Source organism: Triturus cristatus, chromosome 11 (genome assembly GCF_964204655.1).
Source record: "Triturus cristatus chromosome 11, aTriCri1.1, whole genome shotgun sequence".
Classification (NCBI taxonomy): domain Eukaryota; kingdom Metazoa; phylum Chordata; class Amphibia; order Caudata; family Salamandridae; genus Triturus; species Triturus cristatus.
This window is the reverse complement of record NC_140594.1, coordinates 880,401,440-880,427,375: the sequence shown is the minus strand read 5'-3', so window position 1 is coordinate 880,427,375 and position 25,936 is coordinate 880,401,440. Positions and strand designations below refer to the sequence as shown.

The 25,936-nt window shown below is 46.9% G+C and overlaps 1 protein-coding gene across 1 annotated transcript in view; it reads right to left on the bottom strand.

The window, feature by feature from the left end:
• VEPH1 (ventricular zone expressed PH domain containing 1) overlaps positions 1-25,936 on the bottom strand; it is a 1,846,458-nt gene that overhangs the window by 1,465,236 nt on the left and 355,286 nt on the right. Inside the window, exon 5 of the mRNA XM_085634750.1 lies at positions 3,496-3,662. Coding sequence (XP_085490876.1) covers positions 3,496-3,662 — 167 coding nt within the window. The remainder of the gene's footprint in view (positions 1-3,495; positions 3,663-25,936) is intronic.

Genomic DNA, 25,936 nt, shown 5'->3' with positions numbered 1-25,936 from the left:
GCACTTGCTCTTTTATCTGGAATTTGAGTGCCCCAAGGCAGATCACTGAATTGTTGTTCTTTACCAGCAGACCACAGAATACGTGTGTTTCAGGGGAAAAGGCTTTTCTTTCACCCGAAGAAGAGCAAACTCTAGATTTGGGTGTGAGCGTGTTATTCTTATGAACAAATGACATAAAAGTGGCATACTTGCATTTCCTTTTTATGGCTCTGACCTGCAGAGAAGAGTTGGTTTATTAGCATTGGAAAACAAGCATTTGCAATGCAATAGGACTTGCATTTACGCGAGACCTATTGCTTGCAAATGGGAGTGCAGGCGGGCGGGTGTGTGGGGGAAGGGGGATGAGAAGGCACGGTCAGGTGGAGTGCGGGCGGTGGTCCGATAAAATAGTGTTCTAAATAACACGTAACGTACTGTGTAACACTCGATGGAAAGGGGCCAATAGCCATGGGAGGGTACAAATGACGACATGGCCATAATAAGGCGGGACTAACAAGCCTCATAATCAATCAGAAGACAGAATTTATGAAGGACAAAGACAGAAGCCAATGAAAAATATGGGCAGAGAGTGAGGGCAGCTTGTCTTCCCATACTCTACTACTACATTCCTCGCAAAGCGAGCAGCTCATGAGGCTGCCGCTAAAGCTCAGCCTAAAAAAGGAAAGGTGGTGCTATTGTTTCTGATGACTTGCAGGCTCAGCGTTACTGACCTGAGCAGAGAGAGTTGTGGGTGGGGCCTGGAAGGCTTGGCTAAGTCAAATAAACACACCACTCCTCTGGCTTCTAAAAGCGCTGGACACGCGCAGGTGCTGTGCCTCAGTGTCTCCTCAAAGTACATTGGGCTTGGAGAAAACAAAACCATCACCACATGCTGGTTTTGCCATAAGAAGCAGGGAAATTGAAGTGCTAACCCGCACTAGTTATGGAGAGCACGTGTGGCACAAATGAGGATAGCAGGCCAGCACATAGAGCATATCACACAATGGCCAATTTGTGGAACTAGCGGCAGGGACCAGCAGGCGGCAGGGCAATAAGCAGAAAAGCAATCCAGTCCTTTAAGCAGCACAACAGTCCATCTGACAGGGGGTCAGTACCAGCTCTAAAAGTGCTTCCCCAATATGGGGCCAGAGCCCCTGTACTTATACTCCAGAATGTCTTTGATGTAGGGGGTAACCTCACAAGACCTTAAGAAGTGCACAACAGTTCATTTCAACCCAGCCCAGGCTCCAGACATCAGTCGGTGGTAAAGCACTCCTTTGTGTGAGGGCAGGGCACAGCCTATACAAATGTAAAGTGTGAACTCCCCTCTCTTTCCCAGCCCAGGAAGACCATCAGTATGCAGATGAATGTAGATGTAACCCTGTCACACCCAACCCTTTCTGTCTGTAGCTGTCACCCAGGCCCAGACGTGGATTGGAGTAAGACTGACAAGCACAAAGAGTCACAAGCACAAAGAAATACCCATGTTCTAAAAGTGGCCTTTCTAAAATAGTAATGTAAATTCCAATTACACCAGTAATCGGGATATATCACCACTACTCCAAACATACCAAACATGGCAACACTACTCCTTTCAGATCAGGAATTACCACTTAAACACATATAAGGGAATTCACAATGTTAGCCCATGAGAGGAGAAGTCCTCACAGTAGTGAGAATCAAAATAGGCAGTCTGTCACTACTAGGACATACCACACAATAAAGGCATCTGTCCTACCTTTTACTTACACAGCACACTGCCCATAGGGTTACATAGGGCCTACCTTAGGGGTGACCTATATTTAGCAAAAGGGGAGTTTCAGGCTTGCCAAGTAGTTTTAAATGCCAAGCAAATGTGGCAGTAACCTGTGCACATAGACCCTGCAGTGGCAGACCAGAGACAGGTTTGACAGGCTATGTCAGTGGGTGGCTCAAGCAATGCTGCAGGCCCACTAGTTCCATTTAATTTACAGGCCCTGGGTATATGGGAACCACTGGGGAGAGGTGTGGCACCGCGGCCAGGGCGACTGACACTGGACGCTGAGGATCACAGTTCGATCCCTGGCTCCGGTGGCAGGGGTCTGCCCAGCACCATGCGACTCTGGTCAATAGCTCGCTTAATCTTCCCAACGGCCCCCAGCACTGAGATACCCCTTCGTGATTCGTGCGCTATACAAGTACTGGATTTACATTTACATTTTACAAGACACTTACATGTATGTTAAATATGTCAAACAGGTTTAAACCAATCATACTATGTTTCAGGGAAAAGAGCAAATGCACTTTCGCAGTGACTGGCAGTGGTAAATTGCCCAGAGTCCTAAAGCCAACAAAAAGAAGGTCAGAAAAATAGGATGAAAAAGGCAAAAGGTTTGGGGATAACCCGGCAAAAAGGGCCAGGTCGAACATCTGGCCTCAATCAGATGGTGAAATCTTTGACCATGCCATCTTGCTTGGTGTATTCGACTTCCAGCTCCGTTGCAGTTGGCCTCAAAGTACACCTTGGTCCCAGTCAATCGCGACCATAGATTATCATTGGCGATTTGTGCTTTTTGGCATTTTTATTAAAACTGATATCTTAGGTTCCACTTATTAGATTTCTTTGTTGATTTGGTGTAATTTTGTTTTTTTAAATGTACTCTATGTTTTTAAATTCAGTTTGAGATTTTTATTACTTGGTGTTTTGTCTTTATTAGTATTTATTACAGTTTTCGTACTGCACAAACTCTTTACACATTGTTAAGCCATTCTGCTCTCTGCCTTAGCTACCAGGGGATGGAGCTCATGTTAATTTAGTGACTTTTGGGCTTCATGAAATCATGTTAAAGCAAACCCAAACCATTAGACGGCCATGTGCTCCCCTGTCAAAAAAATCTACCAGCTTGCCCAGGTTTTATAATGCTTCAAATTATTGAAGAAACAAACAAGCGAGGAACACCATTCATTTTTCACAGTAGAGAACATTTATGTAGTCCGAAATATTAATCACAAAAAAGGCCAACAAATGTTTTGCAACATTTATCCCTTTACCAGAGCCATCTACTGTATGTAAATGATTCACTTCCAAATATTTAAAAATGACTACAATCTCCATGAGTCTAACTGAGCATTATAACCTCAATATTACACCTTATCTCATTCACCATTCAATCTGTATAATTGTATCTAGAATAAGAATTGATTGCCAAAACATTTGTTTAAGAACCATTTTGTTTGATTATTCATACTCAATTTTACAGTTGAGCAGATTATCACCAATCTAGCAAAATAAAAAGAAAATGAAGAAGAAAGAGCAGAAAGCTTCAACACAGACAGCTAATGCTGCCTCGAGGTTTCAGGGGTTTTCAGTAAAATGTCTAATAACCTGCACCGGAAAATGAAGAGGTTATGTAAATTTAAAAAAACTTAGTCTGTAAGACATGTAGACTTGTTGACTCACTTAGATGTTCTCTTTTATTGTGCAAATGTAACCGCTTGTGAGACACTAGGTGCCTGATTAAGGCATGACATACTTACCCCAGGTTGCCTTTTCTGTGCAACAGTGTGTATGAGCCTTAGAAGGTGATGCTTCTCTGTTGGCTCGAGCTGGGACATCCAGGCCACTAGATGTGTTATGTGCTCATTGATTGGCTGTGGCTGTTTTTCATACACAGAAGGAAGCACACGTAGTAGCATAAAATTACCTGCAAGAAAACATGAAAAGAAACAACCTTCATTTTAGGATATCGAGAGTCTGCTAATTAATGTGTGCTCTAATGAAATGGTGTCACTTTGAGTTTGATGCCTTGGGGCAAGAATAAAGACCTATCTAAAATTCTAAACACTGAAAATAGATACAATTTTCATGGATATATATTTGTTTATAACAAAGCTGCCAGCTAGCTCTTGTCAAATAGACATATTCCTGATTGTAACTTATAGTAATTTAAATTGAAGGTGGAATATGTCTCTTCTTGGAACCTGACCTGAGTTGAGGGGTCCTTTCCAACATTAGTTTTGGAAGTGAAAAATGGAAGATTACTCTGTGACCACATGTTTTCTTTAACTAACCACATTTTTAAAATACTTTCTTCTGGTTTCTACCAAACTTTCTTCTGGTTTCTACCAACTTTGCTTTCTACCTAGGTCTATTTCTGTATTTCATTTGAACAGAAGCTCACGGACACTAGCGGCTCTATGCAGTTTCGCAATGTTTGTTGCTTGAGCCTGCCCACTTCATCATTCATCAAACTTCAGAAAGTACAAAATATGTCTGTCTAGTTTGTTATGGAACTGAAAAAAATCAACTGTATTTTAAACACAAGGAAATGTGTTAGACCTGTCAGCCTAAGGGCTGTCTCCCCCCAAACATGTTGCCTTCCTCCTCTAGTATTGCTGATCTCGGTTTCACTGCCCTCAGGACTCAACACACTTTACCACTGATGACAGTGCTAAAGTGCGTGTGCTTCTTCCTTTAAACATGGTAACATTGACTGATCCCCAATTGGTATACTTAATTTACCTATACGTCCCCAGTTTAGCAGTCCTACATGTGCCAAGGGCTTGTAAATTACATGCTACCAGTGGACCTGCAGCACTGATTGTGCCACCCACTTAATTAGCCCTTTAAACATGTCTCAGGCCTGCCATTGAAGCCTGTGTGTGTGTGTGCAGTTTTAAACTGCCATTTGGACCTGGCACATTTTGCCAGGCACACATCTTCCTTTTTAACACACATTATTCACCCCTAGGGTAGACACTGGACAGCCCAGAGCGCATAGTGCAATGGATTTAAAAAGTAGAACATGTGCTTTTAAGTGTTACATGTCTTGGTAGTATAAACCTCTTAAACTCGTGATTCACTACTACAAGGCCCATCTCGCTAATAGGATAACATTGGAGTTAACTTATTACTATTTTTAAGTGTAATTTGCAAGTGGGAATAGGTAAACAGCTCCTGTTTGGTGCTCCAGGAATTCTATTTAAAAATCCTGATTTATGGTGAAGTTGGATTTTAAATTGCAATTCTTAAAATGCCACTTTTATTAAGTTGGCATTTTTCTGCCTTAGCCAGTGAGTGCCTGTAGCCTGCCTCTGGCCACATGACTGGGTACAGCTGAAAGTTGGACTTTTGTGTATTTCTTGTAGAAACCCACACACAATAGGGAGCTTAGGTATCATCACTGGCAAGATGTAAGGAAGGAAGTCGACACAGCCCACGTACACCTGAATAGGCCGTATCCTTCCTCTTCACAAATGACTACATACCCCATGTAGTTAGTCTGGAGCCAGGACAGTGGAGGAATGAAGCCTGGGGACTTCAAAGGGAAACATCTAGAAGCTTTTACTCCACTTCAAAGGCACAAGTGGGTATAAATACTAGACCTCAGATACCAACTCTTCAGTACACTTCTGGAACTTTGGATACTCTACCAGGAAAAGGGACGGCTGACCTGCTGAAGGACTGTCACTCTGCCAGACTGCTGCCTTGCTGTTCTGACCTGCTGCTTGCTGCCCTCATGGTTGGGTAAGAAGGACTGGACCTGCATCTCTTGAACCCAGAACCCCAGAGTGACTCCAAGGGCTATTTGACTGGCCTCGTGTCTTGAGCCTTGTGGACAGAAGGCTCCAGCAACCTTGCTCCTGCACCTGGACACTGCAATCTGTCAGTTTACCCTGCCAAGTGGTGCCACCCTAGTCCTGGACCTTTTGGAAGTGAGCCTAAGTTACGCTTCCAGCCTCTGTGGATCCTGTGGAGCTGACACATCTCCTCTGCTCTGCAGTGCATCCCCGAGCTGAACCGATGCATTGCTGCTACTGTGGGGACAAGAACCACCTCAAAGCCCCGCATCGCAGCCACATTAGAACCACCGTGGCATGACGCATCCTTGCCTCAGGGCCTCACATTTCTCATTGATGGCAAACTTAATGACAATGCTGGACCCTACATCACAGCCTCGCCGCACCTTGCCTCACCTGCGAAACACATCCCAGACTCCAGATTTTGCAATGCAAGCCCTCTTAGATGGGATCTTTAACAATGATGCAGCAGGACCTTGCATCGTAGCTTCGGAACCGGAACTGACGCATCGCTTCGGCTGTGCACCGTATCTTTGACGTGGATCCTCAAAACTAGGATTTAAGGTACTGGTTCAGCAGGCCTATCTTGGTCCCTGTAGCCTGCTCACACTCCATCGTGGTTGGCCAGAACTTTTTACTTTGTCTTGGTCCGGCACAACCAGATTTCCACAGTTGCCGCTTTTCAGCTTTTGGCACTATTTTCCATAAAATCTTTAAAACAGAATATCTCTGGTTCTACCGATTGGATGTTTGTTGGTTTAGTCTTGTTTTATTAATGAAAGACTACTCTATTTTTCCAAAACTGCTGTTGGCTTCTTTTGTGCTGTGTATTCATTGTGTTACTGTTTGAAGTGTTGCACAAATACTCTAAACAATGCCTCTGAGTTAAACCTGACTGCTCTGTGCCAAGCTACCCAAGAGCTGAGCAGACGTTAATTTGGGATTTACTGGTGACTTCATCCTGAGAAGATTTGTGGTTGCTGCTTGAGAAGATTTTTACCCACCCCCCCGCAACCAGTAACCCAATTTCTTACAAGAAGTCTTAGGGCCCCATTAGGATGGCGGGTGGATCACCCCGCAGGGCCGGCGGTAGCCACCGCTGGCCCGGCGGGGGTGATCCGCCCGCCATCCATACCCTAAAAGACCCCCTGCCATATAAGGATGGCTGGGGGGTCCGCGGCAGTTGGAAAGACCGTCCGCCGCTTTTCCGCCGGTCGACTCGTCGACCGAATGGAAAACATGTATAATATGGTAGCGGTGTCTGCAAGACACCGCCATCCATATTATGATGATGGCGGCAATTGGCCTTTCCATATGCGGTCTTCTGTGTTGGGGGCCCGTTGCTGGCCCCCGGGGTGTTGGGGGGTGCATTTGGGGGGTACCCATGGTACCCCCTGACATTTGCATGCACAAGGTGGCAGCACCCCATGGTGTCTGTCATGTTGTGCATGCAAATGCACAACATGCAGTTTTTACATTGCGGCGGGTGCTGCTTCCAGCACTGCCCGCCGCAATGTAAAATATGTGGGAAGCGCCTGCCAGTGTGGCGAGTGCATCATAATAGGCACAGCGGAACCACCGCACCCCTGGCGGGTGGCCCCGTATGCCATCGTAATGGTGCTCTTAGTGTCTCTCAGCTGATAAGAGTTCTAAACCTTGTGTATCTTCCATCAAGCCTTCCATCAAACTAGCCCAAAGTTCCCAGTGAACAAGCTCAATCTGTATTCCCCTTGTAGATCAAGTTTCTAAAGTGGCTTGCTTCTTCTTCTTGAAGAAGCAAGTGTAGCTGCACCTGACTTGGTGCCGTTTCTTCTTTGCCCTGTCTCTTTGCTATGAAATCAGCCTCCTATTCATTTGTGTCAGCTTTTTAACCATAAGCACAATGAAATCCTTCTCTGACTGTGTGCTTTAAAACATTTTTTCCCATTCTTTCCATGGCAGAGCTCTTAAGGTTAACAGCTAAGATGCAGTAATAGTGGTCACATTATTCAAAAACTATTTTGAGGAGGAGGAGCCTAGCGCGCAACCAAGATGGCCGCGTAGGTGCGAGGCTCCCGAGGACCTCCGCGATCTCCTGCATAAATCCTGACTATATCCTGTCCTAGATAAGGGGACTGTGTTCGTGAGACCGAGCTGAGGTGCTACCCGTTTTCCGCTTCCAAATCGGACCTCGGACACCGGCGGGAGCATCAATTGAGGTTTGCGGCCTTCTCCACGCCGGCCCCCCGGATTGGAGTTGTGGGGCGATCCGGAGACAAAGTGAACAACAGCGGCGGGCGAGGCTGGGTGATTCGCGTACCCCGCACTTTCACTTTCGCTTTTGCGCCCTCCTTGCTGCCAAGCGAGGTAGGGTCGCGAGGCGGCGTGCGGTGGTGTGACTTCATCGGGGTGCCCTACCGGCCCCCCAGCTGTGATCTGCCCTTCGGAGCTGTGGTCGCCCCCCCCCGGAGCCCGTAAACCGGTTTGTCAGCCCTTTTCAAGGAGATTGGCACGATTTGGGGACTGGAGCCATGTCCACGAAACAAGATGGCGACCGGGCAAAGGTGAAATCGACCCGCCGTGGCGCAGCTCCTCAGTCTAACAACATGGACCGCTACACCCTCCAGAAGGGATCTCCAGAGGCGCCGCGTAGGTCCCCTGTTGGCCCGACTGATGCCCCTGCTTTGCCCGCGGATCTGACCCTCCGGGACGTCATGGGCGCCATCGCCGAGATGAAGGCCTCAGTGGACCAGCGCTTTGACACTCTGGCGCAAAAGATTGACTCGGTCCTCGTGGATGTGGGCCTGGTGAGGGCCGATCTGTCCACGACGAATGACCGGGTCGACTCTTTGGCCCACACCACCTCGGGCCTCACAACGGACGTGGCGGCCCTCCAAAAGGAGGTGCGCCGACTGGGCCAGGCGAGCGCCCTGATGGATCGTCGACTGGAAGATTCCGAGGGTCGGGCCCGGAGGAACAATGTTCGCATTGTCGGGGTGCCGGAGGGACGTGAGGAGGAGGCGGCGGATCTGTTTGTGGAGGACCTGATCCTCACCCGTCTCCAGCCCCGGGGGCTGAGTAAACTCTTCGCAGTGGAACGTGCCCCGGATCTTCAACTTTCGGGACAGAGACGCTATCCTGCAGACTTCTAGGCAACAAGGACCGGTCAGACTCGACAATATGGACGTAAACTTCTATCCTGATTTTACTCCGGCGGTCCAGAAGCAGAGACTGAGTTTTCTCGGAGTCAAACGTCGCCTACGGGACCTGAACCTCAAGTATGCGATGCTTTTTCCAGCGAAGTTGAGGGTAGAGGTGGATGGCCGCACGCACTTTTTTGATCGTCCCGAGGCGGCCGGGGACTGGTTGGACTCTTTGCCCGGGGACCGGGGCCGGGGGGGTGGGGGGGGCGCGGTTGGAGGGGAGGGCTTGCCGGATCAGGACTGAGGGACTAATAGTAGGCCTTGCTCTGGACAACATTATTGTCATCATTGACTGATTGTGTACGTTCCCCTCCCATGGAGGTCGTACGGGGTCTCTTGGGGGCTTTCCCTCCTCCTCTGGGGGACTAGTTAGTGTTTTCATCTATGGGGCGACAGGCACACTGCACTTTGGGGGGGCTGTTTGGGCTCATGCAGGGGTGCAGGGAGGGGGGAGTTCTGTTGGGACGGGTGGGTTGGGGTGGGGTGTTGTTCGTTTTTACCGCAAGGCAAACCCTTTACTGTATTGGTGTTTTTGAGGTGCTCTCGGGGGGACGAGTGATGGCTTCTGTAAGTGATGGGGGGTAGGGACTTGACTTTGTTGTCTTGGAACGTTAATGGACTGGGGGATAGGATTAAGCGAGGTGTGGTCCTGCAGTATCTGAAACGAATTTCGCCAGATGTGGTCTTTCTGCAGGAGACACACCTTATTGGTAATTCCTTCTTTGCCATGAATCGGCGTGGCTATCGTTTGGTGGCCCACTCGGGCTTCACGTCTGGCTCGCGGGGGGTGGGCATCATGGTTAAGAACTCGCTCCCGCTGGAAATAGATGAGGTGCGCCATGATGAGAGGGGACGCTACACTGCCTTGGTGGGGAGAATGGAGGGCAAAGTGGTTGTCTTTGTTTCAGTGTATGTCCCACCGGGGCTACAGTCTACCACTTTTGCGGACCTGGGGCGCCTCCTCCTTGACCTTCCGGGGGGGCTTCTGGTGGTTGGGGGGGATTTCAATGCGGTGGTTTCTGGGACTATGGATCGTCACCCCCCTAGGGACCTCCCCCGGGCGCAGGCGTGGCTGTCTGGCCTTTTAGATACATTGGGATTGGTGGACTGCTGGTGCTTAAAACATCCCACGCAGCTGCAATACACCTTCCATTCGGGTGCCCATGGTAGCCTCTCGCGGCTTGATCATATCCTTGTCCCTGCGGCCTATGCTGGGAGGGTGGGAGAGGTGCGCCATCTGGCGCGGGGTATTTCAGATCACTCCCCGCTCCTGTTGCACTTTGGTGTCCTCCCGAGGGGGGAGGGCAGGGTAGCTCCAATTAATGCCTGGTATCTGCGCGACCCCACTATTCGCGCTGACCTGATTAAATCCTTGCAGCGGTATTTCGAGGAGAATGTGGGGTCTGTCCCTTCGGCTATCTCCCTTTGGGGACAGTTATTAGGGGGGAGGCCCTCTCCTTCATATCCCATGCCCGGAGGCGCGAGCAGGAGGAGGTGACCCGAGTGGATGCCGAAATTACTGAACTAGAGGGTGATTTGGGGAGTGGGGTGACGGATGCTGCGCTGCATGTTCTACACCTTAAGCAAGCGGCCTATAGGGCCCTCGTCACGGAGGCAGCCAGGGGCCTCAGTAGAGAGCAACAGGGGCGACTGTATGATGTGGGTGATAAGGCTGGTAAATTGATTGCGTGGTTGGATAAAAAGGAGAGAGCGAGTCGTGTGGTTCCGCTGATTGAGAGGATGGATGGTGTACGTGTCACCGAGCCAGAAGACATTGTCTCTTGCTTCGCGGATTATTTCCGCAAGGTGTATTCCCCGGTCTCTCCCTGCTCGGAGGCGGATTCTCATGCCCTGCTTCGAGATATCGCGCTGCCCTCCCTTTCGGTGGAGGACAGGGAGTCGTTGGATGCTGCTCCTACCTCGGACGAAATTGCCCTCGCTATCCGCTCGGTTGCATCTGGCAAGGCCATGGGCCCGAACGGCATCCCTATCGAGTTGTATAAGCTGCGACCGGACGTACTGGCACCCCACCTCCGCGCGATGTTCCTTGCGGCCCACTCGCGGGGCTCCCTCCCGCCGGACCAACGTCTGGCTACAATCGTGGTGATCCACAAGGAGGGGAAACCCCGAGACCGGGTTACCTCCTATCGGCCTATCTCGCTCTTGAATGCGGAGCCCAAAATCCTGGCCAAGGTGCTTGCCAACCGGCTGGTCGGCGTGGTGGGCGAGTTGGTCCACCAAGACCAGTCGGGCTTTATCCCCCATCGCAACACGGCCCTCAATCTGCGTCGCTTGCACGGGGTGCTCGCGCGTGTTCCGTTTGTGCGGGAGCCGGCCATCTTGGCGTCCTTAGACGCCACCATGGCGTTTGACACGCTCGAATGGCCATACATTTGGGCGATGCTGGCGAAATTTGGTTTTGGACCGGGATTCATCAGCTGGGTCAAATTGTTGTACTCGGGCCCATTAGCGCAGGTGGTAGTGAATGGGCGAGTCTCGGCCCCGTTCGCGCTGGGACGGGGCACGCGACAGGGTTGCCGCTTGTCGCCGCTCCTGTTTGCATTGGCCTTGGAACCCCTGGCGGAGTGGCTGCGGTGGCACCCTTCCATCCGTGGTCTCCGTTGGACCCCCGAGTATGAGGACCGCGTGTCCCTCTACGCTGACGATATCCTTTTGTACCTAGCCTCCCCGCGCAAATCACTGATTGTCCTGGTTGATGTCCTGTGCTCCTTTGGCCGTAACTCAGGCCTTGTCATCAACTGGGCTAAATCATGTGTCTATGTGCTTTCCGGGGAGGCTCCCGTCCTCCCGCGGGGATGTCCGATCCAGATTGCCTCGCAGGGGTTTCGGTACCTGGGTGTCTATATCACGCTGGACCCGGAGGCCCGCTACGAGCGAAACTTGCTTCCCCCCCTCCAGCGCTTAAAGGAGGACGTCGCGCGCTGGCGGCACCTGCCGCTTTCGCCGCTCGGCCGGGCGGCATTGTTTAAGATGATGTCGTTGCCGCGCTTCCTGTACGCTCTCCAGAACACTATGGACCTAGTCCCGGCGCGCTACTTCCGTGAGGTGGAGAGTCTACAGCGCCGCCTGTTCTGGGATGGGAGGCCGCGTATAGCCCTGGCGAAGTTGACGCTCCCGTGGTATGACGGGGGGATTGCCCTCCCGGACATTAAGCGGTATTACTGGGCCTCCCAGCTAGCTGCAATTAATCACGGCCTCTATGGGCCCGCCTTGAACCCGGCATTTGAAATGGACAAGATGCTCCTGCCCGGTGGCGACTACAATCGAGCACTCTACTCTGGCGCGCCGAATCCCCGCTTGACGGGGCCCACGCGTGTCATGGTGCGGGTGTGGCACGCGGCCAATGCAGCTATGGGGTGGAAGGACCGTTTGACCCGGGCGTCGCCGTTGTATGCGCCTCAGCGGTTGGGCTCCTTGTGGACCTCGAAGGGCTTCGAGAAGTGGGACACGATTGGCATCAGTAAAGTGGGGGACCTCTGGACGAGAGGGGGATTTAAAACATTCGAGACGCTGCAGACGGAGTTTCAGCTGCAGGGCAGTGAATACTTTCGGTACTTGCAGGTCCGTCATGCGCTGGGCTCCGTCTTCCCAGACGCCGCCTCCATCCCGGAGTCTTCCCCCCTGGAGGATAGAGTGCTGGATGGCCACGTTCCGGATAGCACGATCTCCCTCATTTACAAAAAATTGATTAATGACCGCTCGGGCCTGCTGACCGGCCTCCGTGAGGCTTGGGTTGCCGACGGGCTGGAGTTGGACAACGAAGACTGGATTTCCGCGGTGGCCTCTCCGAAGGAGGTGGCCATACCGGCTTGCCTTCGCTTCGTCCAGCTTAAGGTACTCCACCGGGTTTACATGACGGGGCCAAGGCTTCTGCGTATGGGTTATGCTGAGGATGGGTTGTGTAAGCGTGGGTGTGGTGCTTTGGCGACTTTTTTGCATATTTTGTGGGAATGCCCGAAGGTGGAGCGATTCTGGCGTGGTGTGCATGAGGTCCTGCGTCTGGTTACGCATGTCGCACTGTTGCCTGAAGCGAGGAGATGCTTGCTGAATGTGTGGGAACCAACTGATTACTCGGTTCCGCAGACGCGATGGGTGACTCTGGGATATATGATAGCTAAGCGTGACATCGCTCAACTGTGGGGATCCCAGCGGCCCCCGGCGGTGTCGGCCTGGAAAGAACATATGGATTGGTGCATGTTCCGAGAAAAGGTGGTGTATGTGGCGAGGGGCAAGCCTGGGGCGTGGGTGAAAATATGGGGCCCCTGGAACGCCTACCGCGGGGGTATTTGCGAGCCACCACTGCTGCCTGCTGCCTCACCGGCTCCGTCCCCCTAGTTGACCCCCTCCCCCAGCCCCGGGCACAGAGTTCCCCCAGTCCTGGACTTGTTTCCCTTCCCCCTCTTCAGATTCCTGTGGATGGTCGGGGTCCCTTATTCGAGGAGCACGTGTGGTTACCTTCGATTGCGGGTTGCCTTGCGGGTGTGTTTTTTTTTTTTTTTTTTTTATGTTGTTGCGTGTGTATAAAATGAAACCGTATTGTGGGCTTAGAGTCATGTGGCTTACGTCGTTGATGTCTCCTGATTTGCTTCTCTGTAACGCCAAGTGCCCTTTTGTAAGTTTGTCAGGTGCTCCTGTCACTGTAGCGGCCGGCCGGAAGGTTGTAGGCCCATACTTGTATATACTTGAGATTGCAATAAACGGTTTCAAAAAAAAAAAAAAAAAAAAAAAACTATTTTGAATTCTAATCTATGATGCTTATAAAATATAATTAACATAAAAAATCACTATTGGTATAGAAACGACATTTGAACTAGGAAGAATCGTTTGGGATGCAAGGGAAGCAGAGAGGCCTCTATCTGTGCAGAGATGAGCACTGAGTGACAAGAAAGACAAATACATTCCAGATTCATAAAGTCTTGAAATAGCATAATTAAAATATACACCAGTGAAAACCATAAAAACAATAATTTCATACAATATGCAAAAGTATTTAAAAAGTTTAATCACCCAAATATAAAGGAGCATTATGTTTTAGCCATGTTTACAATCATTTCATTTAAATTTAATAAAAAATTAGTATTGTGTTAGACTTGTAAAACAGCAGAACAAACTTAATTACAAGATTCTTACTATAGATATTACCAATTTTCAGTCGCAACTCCTAGAGGCAGATTTAATAGATTCTCACAGAGGGCAGTGCAGCAGTCGCAAAGCTGTGCTGTGATGCACTGCGTGAAAAGGAGAGAGCAGGAGAGTGCCATATTTTCAGAAATTTCGGCGAAATATGCTGCTGTGCGCCACAGACACACCTTTGCACCATAGTGCAAGAGTGTCTCCGTGAGTCTAGCATAGGTTTTGTACCGGAAGGGAAACCTTCCAGTACAATATACCATGCTTAGACTAACTTTAAACCTTTTCCCACTTTGTATATGTGCTGTACAGTGCAGAACACATACAATGTTGGAAAAGAAAGGAGAAATGAAAGCATTTCTCCTTCATAGCACCTATTTGAAATGGGCGCTTTTTTCTCACGCTAAACTGTCTCCTTTTTTAAGAAAATAGTGCTTAGCATCAGAGACCTTGGGTGGTTGCATGGAAATGGCCATGCACCCCCAATGGTACATCCCCCTGGCGCTAAGTACTGCAAAGCAGGGCTATGCGCTGCTTCCAAGTGACTTTCACGTGTTAAACAAGTTTGGCGCTGAAAAGGATATTAGTAAAAAAAGATATAGCGTTACAACACTGCCCTGAAGCTTAGTAAATATACCCCCTAGAATGTTTTCTATGACAAGATGAACTGTTTGGAACAGATGAGCAAAATCTGCATTTCTGTGTATTAAATCAACGAATGATGAAATAAGTTGAGTGTATTCATTGATGACTGGTTGAAATGCTGAGGACATGGGTTTATGCATACAAGTTACACTAGTCCTACAGTTAGAGCTCTTGGAAAGCAGTAGAAAGACTGTTGCCAAAAATACCTGAATTACCAATATCACACCAGTGCAAGAGTTACATCTTGACTGGGCGTGCTCATGTCAAAAATGTCAACATACATATATACACTTGGCGAATCACCCCGAAACTTTCAGGATAGGAGCTGACCGAAGCGGGCCACAAGTGTTGAAAATTTCGCAAAGATTCATCAACCGGCGCCAAAGGTATTGGGAAAAGAAAAAACACTTTTCATATGGAAACTAGGTCCTAACTATAACTATCTACTGGCGACCGCCTGTAGATAATAAATATATATATATATATATATATATATATATATAGATACATACATATATATATATATATATATATATTCACTGAAAAAACCATAGGTTTCACACACGTTATAGTTAGGAATTAGCATTTAAAAAACCTTGCAAATTCACTGAAAAAACCATAGGTTTCACACATGTTATAGTTAGCTGGACATTTTACTGATAAAAAACCAATGAAATTCCCCCGTTATAGTTACTGTAGGCAACTATAACTCACGCGACCGTAATCCTCTGCTAATGCTAATACTGTATTTAGACACTTATTTGCCCATGTCTTCTTCCATTAAATTTTAGCTATACATATATTACAAATATTTTTTTTTCATAAAGACACATATGTCATCAGCAGAGGATTACGGTCGCGTGAGTTATAGTTGCCTAGAGTAACTATAACGGGGGAATTTCATTGGTTTTTTATCAGTAAAATGTCCATCTAACTATAACATGTGTGAAACCTATGGTTTTTTCAGTGAATTTGCAAGGTTTTTTAAATGCTAATTCCTAACTATAACGTGTGTGAAACCTATGGTTTTTTCAGTGAATTTGTACGGTTTTTTAAATGCTAAGTTACTTTATGCCATTTGTGGCGTGCGCGCCCACTTAACGCAGTTCGTTCCGTGCGCGCACGGTGCGCTTCGCACACCGTGCGCGCACAGTGAGCACGCGGTGCGCTTCGCGCACCGCGTGCCCACGTTACGCTAGATGGGCCATGAACGCACGATGCGCTTCGCGCACCGTGCGCACATGGAGGTCATATGATGAGCATCGTTGTGACAGGTAAAATATAGGTTTTGTTAATGTCTGATGAGCCATGCACAAAAGGTGCCCTTCTGGGAACCTTTTGCACACGGGGTGGGGAGAATTTGGATATTTTTTTTTTTATTATTATTTCTTACTGTACGCGTACGGTAAGCGTAATTGGTGAAATTTTCGAAAAAATTAAAATTGCCTTTTTTCACTTGGGGGATCGTTGGGGACTCCCTCGACATGGCTAGGTGCTTGGGAGCTGTGTAAACAGCCCCTTTACATGATTTGCACTTTGTTTTTCAACCCCCTGTCAGAGTGCGAGAGAGAAAATGGCGGCCGCCGCTTCCTGGTTTCGACCGATTCGAATGTTTACTAAGATCTAAGGGCCAATCAGAATCGCGCTCGCACGCCACCGTACGCGTACGGTAAGCGCACCGTAAGCGCACCGTACGCTGGCTCAGATATATATATTGATTTAAAGGCTATTTTCTCAGAATCTACTGAACAGATTTACACCAAACCTACAAAAGGCACTTCCTTGACCTGAGGACTACCTCTCTGCCAAATTTCAAGTAATTCTGTTCAGCCGTTCGGGCTGTAGCTGTGTCTAAAGGTCCTATGGAAAAATGCATGGGAAAAACGCGTTTTGGGACTCCCCTTTTATCTCAGCCCCCGCTTGACGAATCCCCCCGAGACTTTCAGGGTAGGAGCGGAGCGTAGCGCCCCACCTATTTTGAAAAATTCGCGAGGATTCGTCAACCGGCGCCAAAGTTATTCAAAATAGAATGTTGCGGATTTCCTATGGAAACGTGGTCCTAACTATAACTACCTATTGGCGACCGCCAGTAGGTAATATATATATATATATACTTGGTAACCTTTTTTCAGTAGATTCAGCTGCGACATGAATCAGAAAGCGGGAACGGACACCTCTTCTTTTGTGTGAATTAATTTATTTATATTTAATATTTTTGCGCTATGCTGCCATATATATAATGTATATTAGCAATATTATGACAGTGCATGTGTTTTTGCTGTAAAGGCAGCAAGATGGTATAATGAAAATAAAATAAAAACGATCAAACAGCAAGGGTGATAAGCGGTAAGCACTGTATTATGGTTCTCAGTTAAAAGCCTCAGATTATTTCCCATCTTCAATCCAGCAAAATGAATACTCAGGACCCCATCAACAAAGTCTAATTGCTCCAAAAGCTGGGCAATGTAAGCATCCTCAAAATGCCATGGCACTGACAGATAGCCCATCCAAGCAATGCCAAAGGATCAAAGCAAATGCAGGCTAATGGCTAATGCAGGCTAATGCGGCCTGCCCCAAAAGGCCACTGTGTCTCTGTATGCCCGACAACACTCTTTTCAAACACTCTGATCACAAAAGGTCTCTAGACAGCTAAACGCGTCTTTAGCCAGGCATTAAGAAAATGGGCATCTCTGCAGCTACACAGCTTTGCTTAGACAGGTAACTCTTACATTTACCAGGAGCGGCCCGTGCAGGTAAGAGCGGTGGTGGAGGGACTCGACAGACGATGATGAGGGGAAAATGAAATATTTATTTAATTTTCCCTCGTCGTCGTCTGTCGAGTCCCCTCCCGCCCCCCACATCTTGCCCCATCCCTCTTTCCTGCACAGGCTGCCCCTGACATTTACTTGAGCTCATGAAAGTATAACAGTTTGCATTCCATCAAAAATTGCGATGACAACATAAAAAAAAAAACCTAATTCAAAATTGTGTTTTATCATTAATTAAAGATGTATTTCACATTTTTCACATGTGAACGTTTTATCAACATCTAGTTACAGTTTCACGAATTTTAACATATGGCTACAGTATTTTAAAATGACCAGGAGCTTTATGTTAAAATTATGCTGTAGATATTCAGGAAAAGGGATTAGGTGTTACTGAAAGAGCAAGCAAATGCAGTACGCTTAAGAATAACACTCTGTGGCCTGGCAGATGCCAGGCTCACTTTCTGCCATCCTTAACCTTAAACAAAGAGAAGTGGACCAAAGACAGAGATCAAACCCTATCCATCTCATAGGCCCAAAAGAGGGTACAAAAATGAGTGAAACCTGGCATACACTATAGGACAGATTAATCTCCTACATGTAAGATACACACATCTGCTATTCAGATAATTTTATTTTTCCTATATCAACTTTCGTAAAAACTACAGAATATGAGAAACATATGTGAGAAACCCATATAATGGAACGTATGAAATCTGTAACTCACTAATAAACAAATGGAAAAAAGTTTTGATTTCTATTGCACCCTAAATGTTGGCACCTTATACTCCTATTTTCAGTGTGAGCATTACAAATAAAGAATGTGATTGGATGGCTTAAAATGGTAATTGTCATCACCTTGAAGAGGAGAAGTGAAAGCATATGAACAAGGTATCAAGGGACAGTGATTTACAGACTTTGGATAAAAAACAAGCTGCAAAAGACTTCTGGGAAAATCTCCCAAGCTCTGCTTCGGCATATAGTTTACATTTTATCTGCCTAGATGTCAATGGCGCTGTGTGCTTCATGCTGAATAGAAATTCCATTTCATTCTTAGAGGTTGTGCTGCTCGGAGAAGCTCCATTAACACCAAGGACATAGTGTCACCCTTTTGGTGTTCGAAGATAAGCTTTGAGGTTGAGTGGCACATTTAAAAATGCTTTGTAGAGTTCTGCCCAAAACATCTACTGTGCACCTGGTTATGTCATGCATACGTCAGACTCTTGGACTGAGACATCCTTTCCTTAGCAGTCCTTCTTTTCCAGATGCTGAGGCTGCTGAAGCTGACTTTCCTCTCCCTAAATATCTTTGGACCTCATTTCAGTGAGGCTTGATGTTCATTATTTAATTACCAAGGGCCATATGTAGGTGGCCTAACATTTACCACTTCATAAATACCGAATTTTACCGAATCGGTATTTATGAAGTGGTAAATGCTATGTAGGTAATCCATCGGTAATATTTACCGATTCGGAATGGGTCGGTATTTTAGAATCGGTATTTACCGATTCGGTAATGGTAACTGGCTTCCCATTGATTCCTATGGGCCAGGAGGCCCATAGGAATCAATGGGAAGCCAGTTACCATTACCGAATCGGTAAATACCGATTCGGTAATGGGGGAGCACAATCAAGGGTGGCAGGGTGTCACAGTGACACCCTGTTGCACCCCTGATTCCTGCATGTGTGCACATGTGGCACACATACATGCCCTAAGGGCATGTATGTCTGCCACATTGCACACTTCTAAGTGCAAAAAAATGCTTTTTCAAAGCCATTCGTCATTTACCACCAACTTTTAGTTGTGTTTTTGGTACACAGGGCCGCAAAACTTGCCCTGTAACAAAATTGGCCCGAAAACCGGCCCTGGCAAAGGGGGGGGGGGGGGGGGGGTTGAGGCGGCAGCCGAGCACTTTGCCAGGGCCGGTTTTGGTTGCCAGTCCGGCCCTGGCAGCAGACATCTCTAAATTTGGAGTGTGATTACTACATCAGGGCAACAGAGTAAAATACTCCATTGTCCTGACGGAGTAACGACAATGTAAATCAGACCCTAAGTCAGAAGTTATATCTTTGACTGGGACGCACCTGTTTGGTGCATTCAAGGCGAGCTCTATTGCGCTCTGCCTGAATTCACACCTCGGTCCCTCCCGGTCAAACACAGATTGTCATTGGTGCTTCGTGCAGTCAGGTACAATTTTTGCTTTAAACATTCATATCTCCAGTTCCCCTTATTGAATTTTCGTAATTTTAATGTAAACGTTTACCAAAGCATAAGTACTAGAGATAGTTAAGCCTAGCTGCTTTGCACCAAAGCTACCAGGGGTTTGAGCTCAGGGTAATTTATTGACTTTGAAGTTAGTGTTATTATTCCATGAGGAGGGCAACCACCCACCCCAAATAATAATCCAAAAATGTGGGATAATACTGTAATAAGACTTCTCCCAGGTGCAAGCTATGAATCTCCTGGGAAGATATTTACTGCCATGGAGTCAATCAAAATGCAGCATTTTGGCAGCACAGAGCTGTCTGATTTGCAATAACATTTATCTCACTTACCAGGAGTGGTAATTACGAGGCAGTATCTGTGAGGCCTGCACAAATAACATGACTACATTTGTCCTTCACTGGGAACCAAACACCCAATTGTAGCGCCTGACTCTCAGAGGGTAGCGTTGCAGAGCAGTCTGAGGCTTACTCAAGGGAGGTGGTGTGGGCTAGCAATCTCCATTAACAAGTACGCAGAAATAACACTCAATAATTGATTGTCCAGTCTGTACATTGTTTTATAAAAGTAAGAATACATTTATTAAACACACACACTACTCAATACTATGCGCTACTTTACAAATATACATAAGTTGTTGGAATTACTTGGTGACACCCCTCCCGCAGGGGGAGTGGGGTCTAGTACCACCACTCCCATGTATGCACATCATCTTGCCCCCTAATGCAGTTAGTTGAACATAACCTAGAGTGAGGGCCATGCGCACTGGCACCATCCCAGTGACGACCCACCCCATTACCTCAACAAGCATTTAAAATAGGCACCCCTGCCCCGGTGACACATAATCCTGACTGAGCATCTCTCACTGGCCATACAGGATACACCTTTACATCTTAGGGGCTAACAGTTGTGGAAATATGGATTTTTCTGATCAGTTATGTCCCCTATCTTGGACCCCAACGGTTTCATGTATGAATCATAAGTACATGTATGTTCCCCCCAGTTCCAGTTATGAAGACGCAAACACATGTGCGTCCACCGCCAACACGTCCTCTTTCAGATCCGCCATGAATAGGCCGGATATTCCATTCCTAAGTACGAAAGGCCACCGGCTTTATATGGTTCACTTATGCCATTTTACAGTCCAGGCAAGTAGGCCCTGATTCTGCCATCAAGCTTTTCTTGCCTTCTGCCTCTGAAAGCTCCAGTCTGAGCCTACATCTGTGACCATGAACTTTGTCTCATTCCCTGCGCGGCTCACGGTGCCTGACGTCAGCTTGTTGCCTGCCAAAAACTGTATTTCACCTTCGAAATTATCTGCTCCGCTCCCTGCCCAATGCATTCCTGTCTAGTAGTTTAAGTAAACATTCTTCCAGCTACCGAGCAAAGGCCCGGCTTCTCTGTCTTTATGCAAGTAATTCATAGCCCTATTATTATGGAAGACTTCTGCCCTCGCATCTAGTGTAGACACTTAGACGCTTGTACACGCACTAACAGTCAGTATAGTCAGTATAGAATAAGATTCTACTCTAAGAGACCTCTCTTTTGGATAACATAGTTCTTTAAACATAGGATGTTAGATATGATTTGGGATTAGGTTGACTTGACCCTCCAGACATCTGTCGCCACATGTAGAGTTAAATGTCAAATCCCCTTCACCCCCTAGTCGCACGTCAATCATACGTCATGCTGCTGCGCGCGCATTTCTGCCAAGTATTTCTGCTGACATTGCAAAATTCTTTCATGGAACCACCCTATTATGACATCATACCTGATGACGTTCTTTAGTTACACCCGGTTACGCCCACTTTTGCTACGCATGTATGTTTTATCTTTACTATCAATTGTTACGCCTCCTGCATTTGCTTCACTGTAATGCCTATTGTATAAAAGTGATTACTTATCAATAAAGTATGTACTTCACTTCCTGAACCTCCGTGGTGATGGAACTTGGAGTCCACGATTCGAATCGTCCATTGGAATAAAGCCCATTCCGAACCTCTAATATCACGGATTTTGCCTCTTATTTTACTGAGCTATTTTTATTATTTTTCTGTATCAAATTAAGTCCCGGTAATTAAATTATTTACCACATGAATGGCGCCCGAATAGGGACACTTTCTCATCTCACGCGCCGGCGGTGCGTTGCAGGCCCGGTCTCCTGCCACAGCTGGACGGACAACAACGCGTACCAGCAGGATTTCCTGTATCTCCCTCCGGTCAAGCGGGGGTGACTGAGGCTGCGATCAACACCCAGACGAGGCGGTGAGAAGTGCGAAGTATCCCGACCAGAGCCTAGCTGAGAGAGCAAGATCCGAGGTATACAGAGGCCCACCAAGTTCCGAAGTTCCGAAGTTCCGAGGTTTCCGATGTTCCGAAGTTTCCGAAGTTTTCGAGTCGAGTCGAGTCCAGTTCAGTTCAGTTCCGTTCCGAGGCCTTCCGTTCCGAGCTACCCGGTGAGTACCATTACTGGGGAGGCGTTCTGGCGTGCACATAAGTTGTGCCGGTCCAGACGGGTTTGGGTACACAAATCCGGTCTGCACTGTTTTAGCAGTGTATCTGTACTGTTTAGCAGTATATCTAGTATATCAAGTATATAAATTCAGAATAATTCAGTTAATGCCGAGGATTATGTTTTGTGATTAAGTTTTCTTAGATCGTCATCATCATTGTTGCTCATTTAAAACGTTAAATGTTAAATGTGTTAATACGTCCTGCATATTGTGGTGTGGATGACTGTTCATTATTATGTTTATTGTATTAAGTTTGTTCAAGACCAAGTATCAGATCAGTTCTCAATATGCCGCTCTTTTCGAAACTAAGACAGATCACAACTAGAAAAGGGGTACTCGAAGAAGCTGTTCCCATTCCTCCTAGGGACACTCCAGGGTACTTCATGTATCATAAACATGGCCTAGACGCCATATTATTTCTTGATCTATGGGTAGACTACACTAAGGAATTACCAGAAAGTCAGAGGTGGCCCGCAGCTGGGACCTGGGATGCAGATTGCATCGTGAAAGTAGAGGAAGTATTATGGAAAAGGAAAGCCAGACAGTCACAGAAAGACGCCATTGAATTATGGCGTAAAGAATCGTATAGACGTACAGAAAAAGCACGTAGACAGGAAGAGAGGAGTAAGGAAAATTCAAATAAAGTCCGAGAAAATCTATTAATTGAAGAAGGTACACGAGTGAAATCAGAACAAGTAGACAGACAAAGAAATGCCCTTATGAATGGTATGTATCCCCTTCTGGCCGAGGGATTACCTAAGGCTACTCCGGAGATACCAAAAGACTTGCCACCCCCATTGTTCCCAATAAAAATGCATCCTAAGGGGCATCCTAGAACAGCAGAAGATGTTTTTCTTTCCTCATATTTAGATGACGCAGCTCCCGAGTATGCTAACCCCGCCCCACATAGACCGTCTGCCGGGGAGGTTCAACGCCAAGATCCTGTATCTGTATCCTTACAGCATCAAATCCTGACACAAGTTCCGGCAAGCACATCTGTTTCCACATCTGTTCCTACAGCTGCTTCTACAGCTGTGTCCACACCTATAGTTGCTGTATCGCGTTCAACGAATCCTTTCACGCCCGATACCCCAGACGGGGCTACCGGAGGTGCTACCAACATTTTTTCTACGCCACCCAGAATAAATAAACTTATTTTTCAAGAATCAGCACATCCACGTACCCCCAAACTCATAAATTCCCGCACGCTTAAGGAACTTCTTGTAGATTGTAGATATGACCCTGTGCCCGGAAAAGAGGACGAAATGATCCTGGCATCATTACGTATCAGACGAGCTGCGGTGTATTTAGGAAAGCTACCAGGAATGACTATGCATCTAGACAATATATATCATTTTGTCCAAACAGGGCGAGATTCTGAATGTATTAACAGAGCTATGGAATACCAGAAAGTGGAGATACAGGGGGAACTGTTACGTTTCCTCATAAATTGTGTAATCAGAAATCAAGACCGACCGGGGGTAGATCCGGAAATAATGCAAACCCTTACCAGATGGAGCCAGAATATATCAGAAGGGAGACATGATAGGCAAAAATGTATAATAGCTACTAGTAACAAGATTGGGGAGTGTAGAGGAAAGGCCCTTCATGGGCTTCAGAGATGGATGCGTCCTCCACTTCAAATTATTTACTTAACAAAAAGATCCATCTCTTACGGGGAGAAAAGAAGGAAATTCAAACCTGGGTTATATGGGTGTAAATGTCCCACAATGGTTGGACATACACAAAGGTGTTTAAATACCCCTCACACACCAAGAATGACCAGTGGTGTCATGCTTCATCATAGGGGTCTTCCCGCCCCGCTGCGGGACGGGGCGTGCTACGACCTACGAATACGTGGGAGCACTGATAATAAAGTGCTATGTGTAGCGCAGTGGGAGGGTCTGGGATAGGTGTGAATGTGAGTTAAAAAGGACCTGGCCCCTAGGACAAAAAATTTTAATAAGTCGGAGGGGGCTGGTACTAGTAAAAGGGTGGTGCGGAGACTTCCTACTCAATGTGTGGTGTTCTCCTAGTATGTTGTTGACATGTTTCGATGCTAGGCATCTTCTTCAGGACATGGTATCCTTTAGCAGCCAATCGCTACATGTGCATCCATCCCGATGTCCGGTCGTACGACCGGACATCGGGATGGATGCACATGTAGCGATTGGCTGCTAAAGGATACCATTGAGGCTCCTTATTGTTTTTCCATCAACCCTAAGGTCCATGAGGCAATACCTCACATACACTTAAAAATAAATACGAATACCAGTAGGTACTGTATACTCACGCATGTTTTCTCTTACATTGATAAACTTATCATGAGTACCAATATGCGCACATAGGAGGGATCTTAACCCTGTCCTGAAGAAGATGCCTAGCATCGAAACATGTCGACAACATACTAGGAGAACACCACACATTGAGTAGGAAGTCTCCGCACCACCCTTTTACTAGTACCAGCCCCCTCCGACTTATTAAAATTTTTTGTCCTAGGGGCCAGGTCCTTTTTAACTCACATTCACACCTATCCCAGACCCTCCCACTGCACTACACATAGCACTTTATTATCAGTGCTCCCACGTATTCGTAGGTCGTAGCACGCCCCGTCCCGCAGCGGGGCGGGAAGACCCCTATGATGAAGCATGACACCACTGGTCATTCTTGGTGTGTGAGGGGTATTTAAACACCTTTGTGTATGTCCAACCATTGTGGGACATTTACACCCATATAACCCAGGTTTGAATTTCCTTCTTTTCTCCCCGTAAGAGATGGATCTTTTTGTTAAGTAAAAAAAAAAAAAAAAAAAAAAAAAATGTATAATAGCCATGTGCCGAAAGATCCGTAAAGAAATAGAACGCCTACACGAAGAGAGATTAGCGGTAGACGAGTTTGAACAAAATGAGGAGGAGGAAGGATCAGGACTGCCCACAGGACAGTCAGAAACCATAGCCTATGTAGGTAGAGGAAGATCTTGTAATAGTACTAGATGTTTCACTGACCCGATACGTCCGATATGTCCAGATAATAACAGGAATTTCCAAACACCTATAATAAATATAAGGTCCCCCGAGCATTCGTTCCAAGCCGCTGACAAATTACTCCGAGAACAAAGGGGTTATCATTTACTCGATTCTATGGATGAACAAGAATTAGCCAGGTCAGCCGTTCATTGGGTTGACAGTCCCGGAAAATATGGTGATGATACAGTAGCACACACATTTTTGAACCTCACCCCAGATGAACAGCGTTTAGCTGGGATTTATATGATTCAACAACTTCTTATACTTTATAAAAGCCAACATTCCGATCCTGGTCCTTTACCTGATATATTGACTGAATTACTCACGAATAGATGGAGAGGTTCAGGTACTAAGTTAATTAGAGAAATACTAGAATCAAGAAAGCAGTACATTCTTTTTGTATGCCCAGAACATGTCTCACTGCCCATCAAGGAAAGAACGACGTATTACATGGACAGACAGAATCCCTTACGAGAAGTACACCCAATAAAGGGCGAGGACAATCAGTTTAAACGTGTATATGTATATACGCCCATATCGAAAATAGAATTGTTAGAAATGAAGAAAGTGGTACCCAGTCATGACAAAGACCCAGCGGGTTTTCACCGAGAAATTAAAGACATGTTACTCATGGGAGAGTATACCTATCCCGACATTATGACAATATTAAAGGTATTAATGCCTGCTGGCATTTATGAAAAACTCAAGGAAAAAGAGTGGGAGGTGGCAGACCAAAAGATAGAATGGACAGCATTAGAAGCAGAAGAAAAGGCCCGAACTGCAGGAGCAGGGCTTGGGGATAAAACTAAAGCACTACCAGGTTTACTAGTACAGGTACTGCCACGTTTATTAACCACGAAAAAGGAAGACTGGGGTGCAATCTCAGCCTGTAA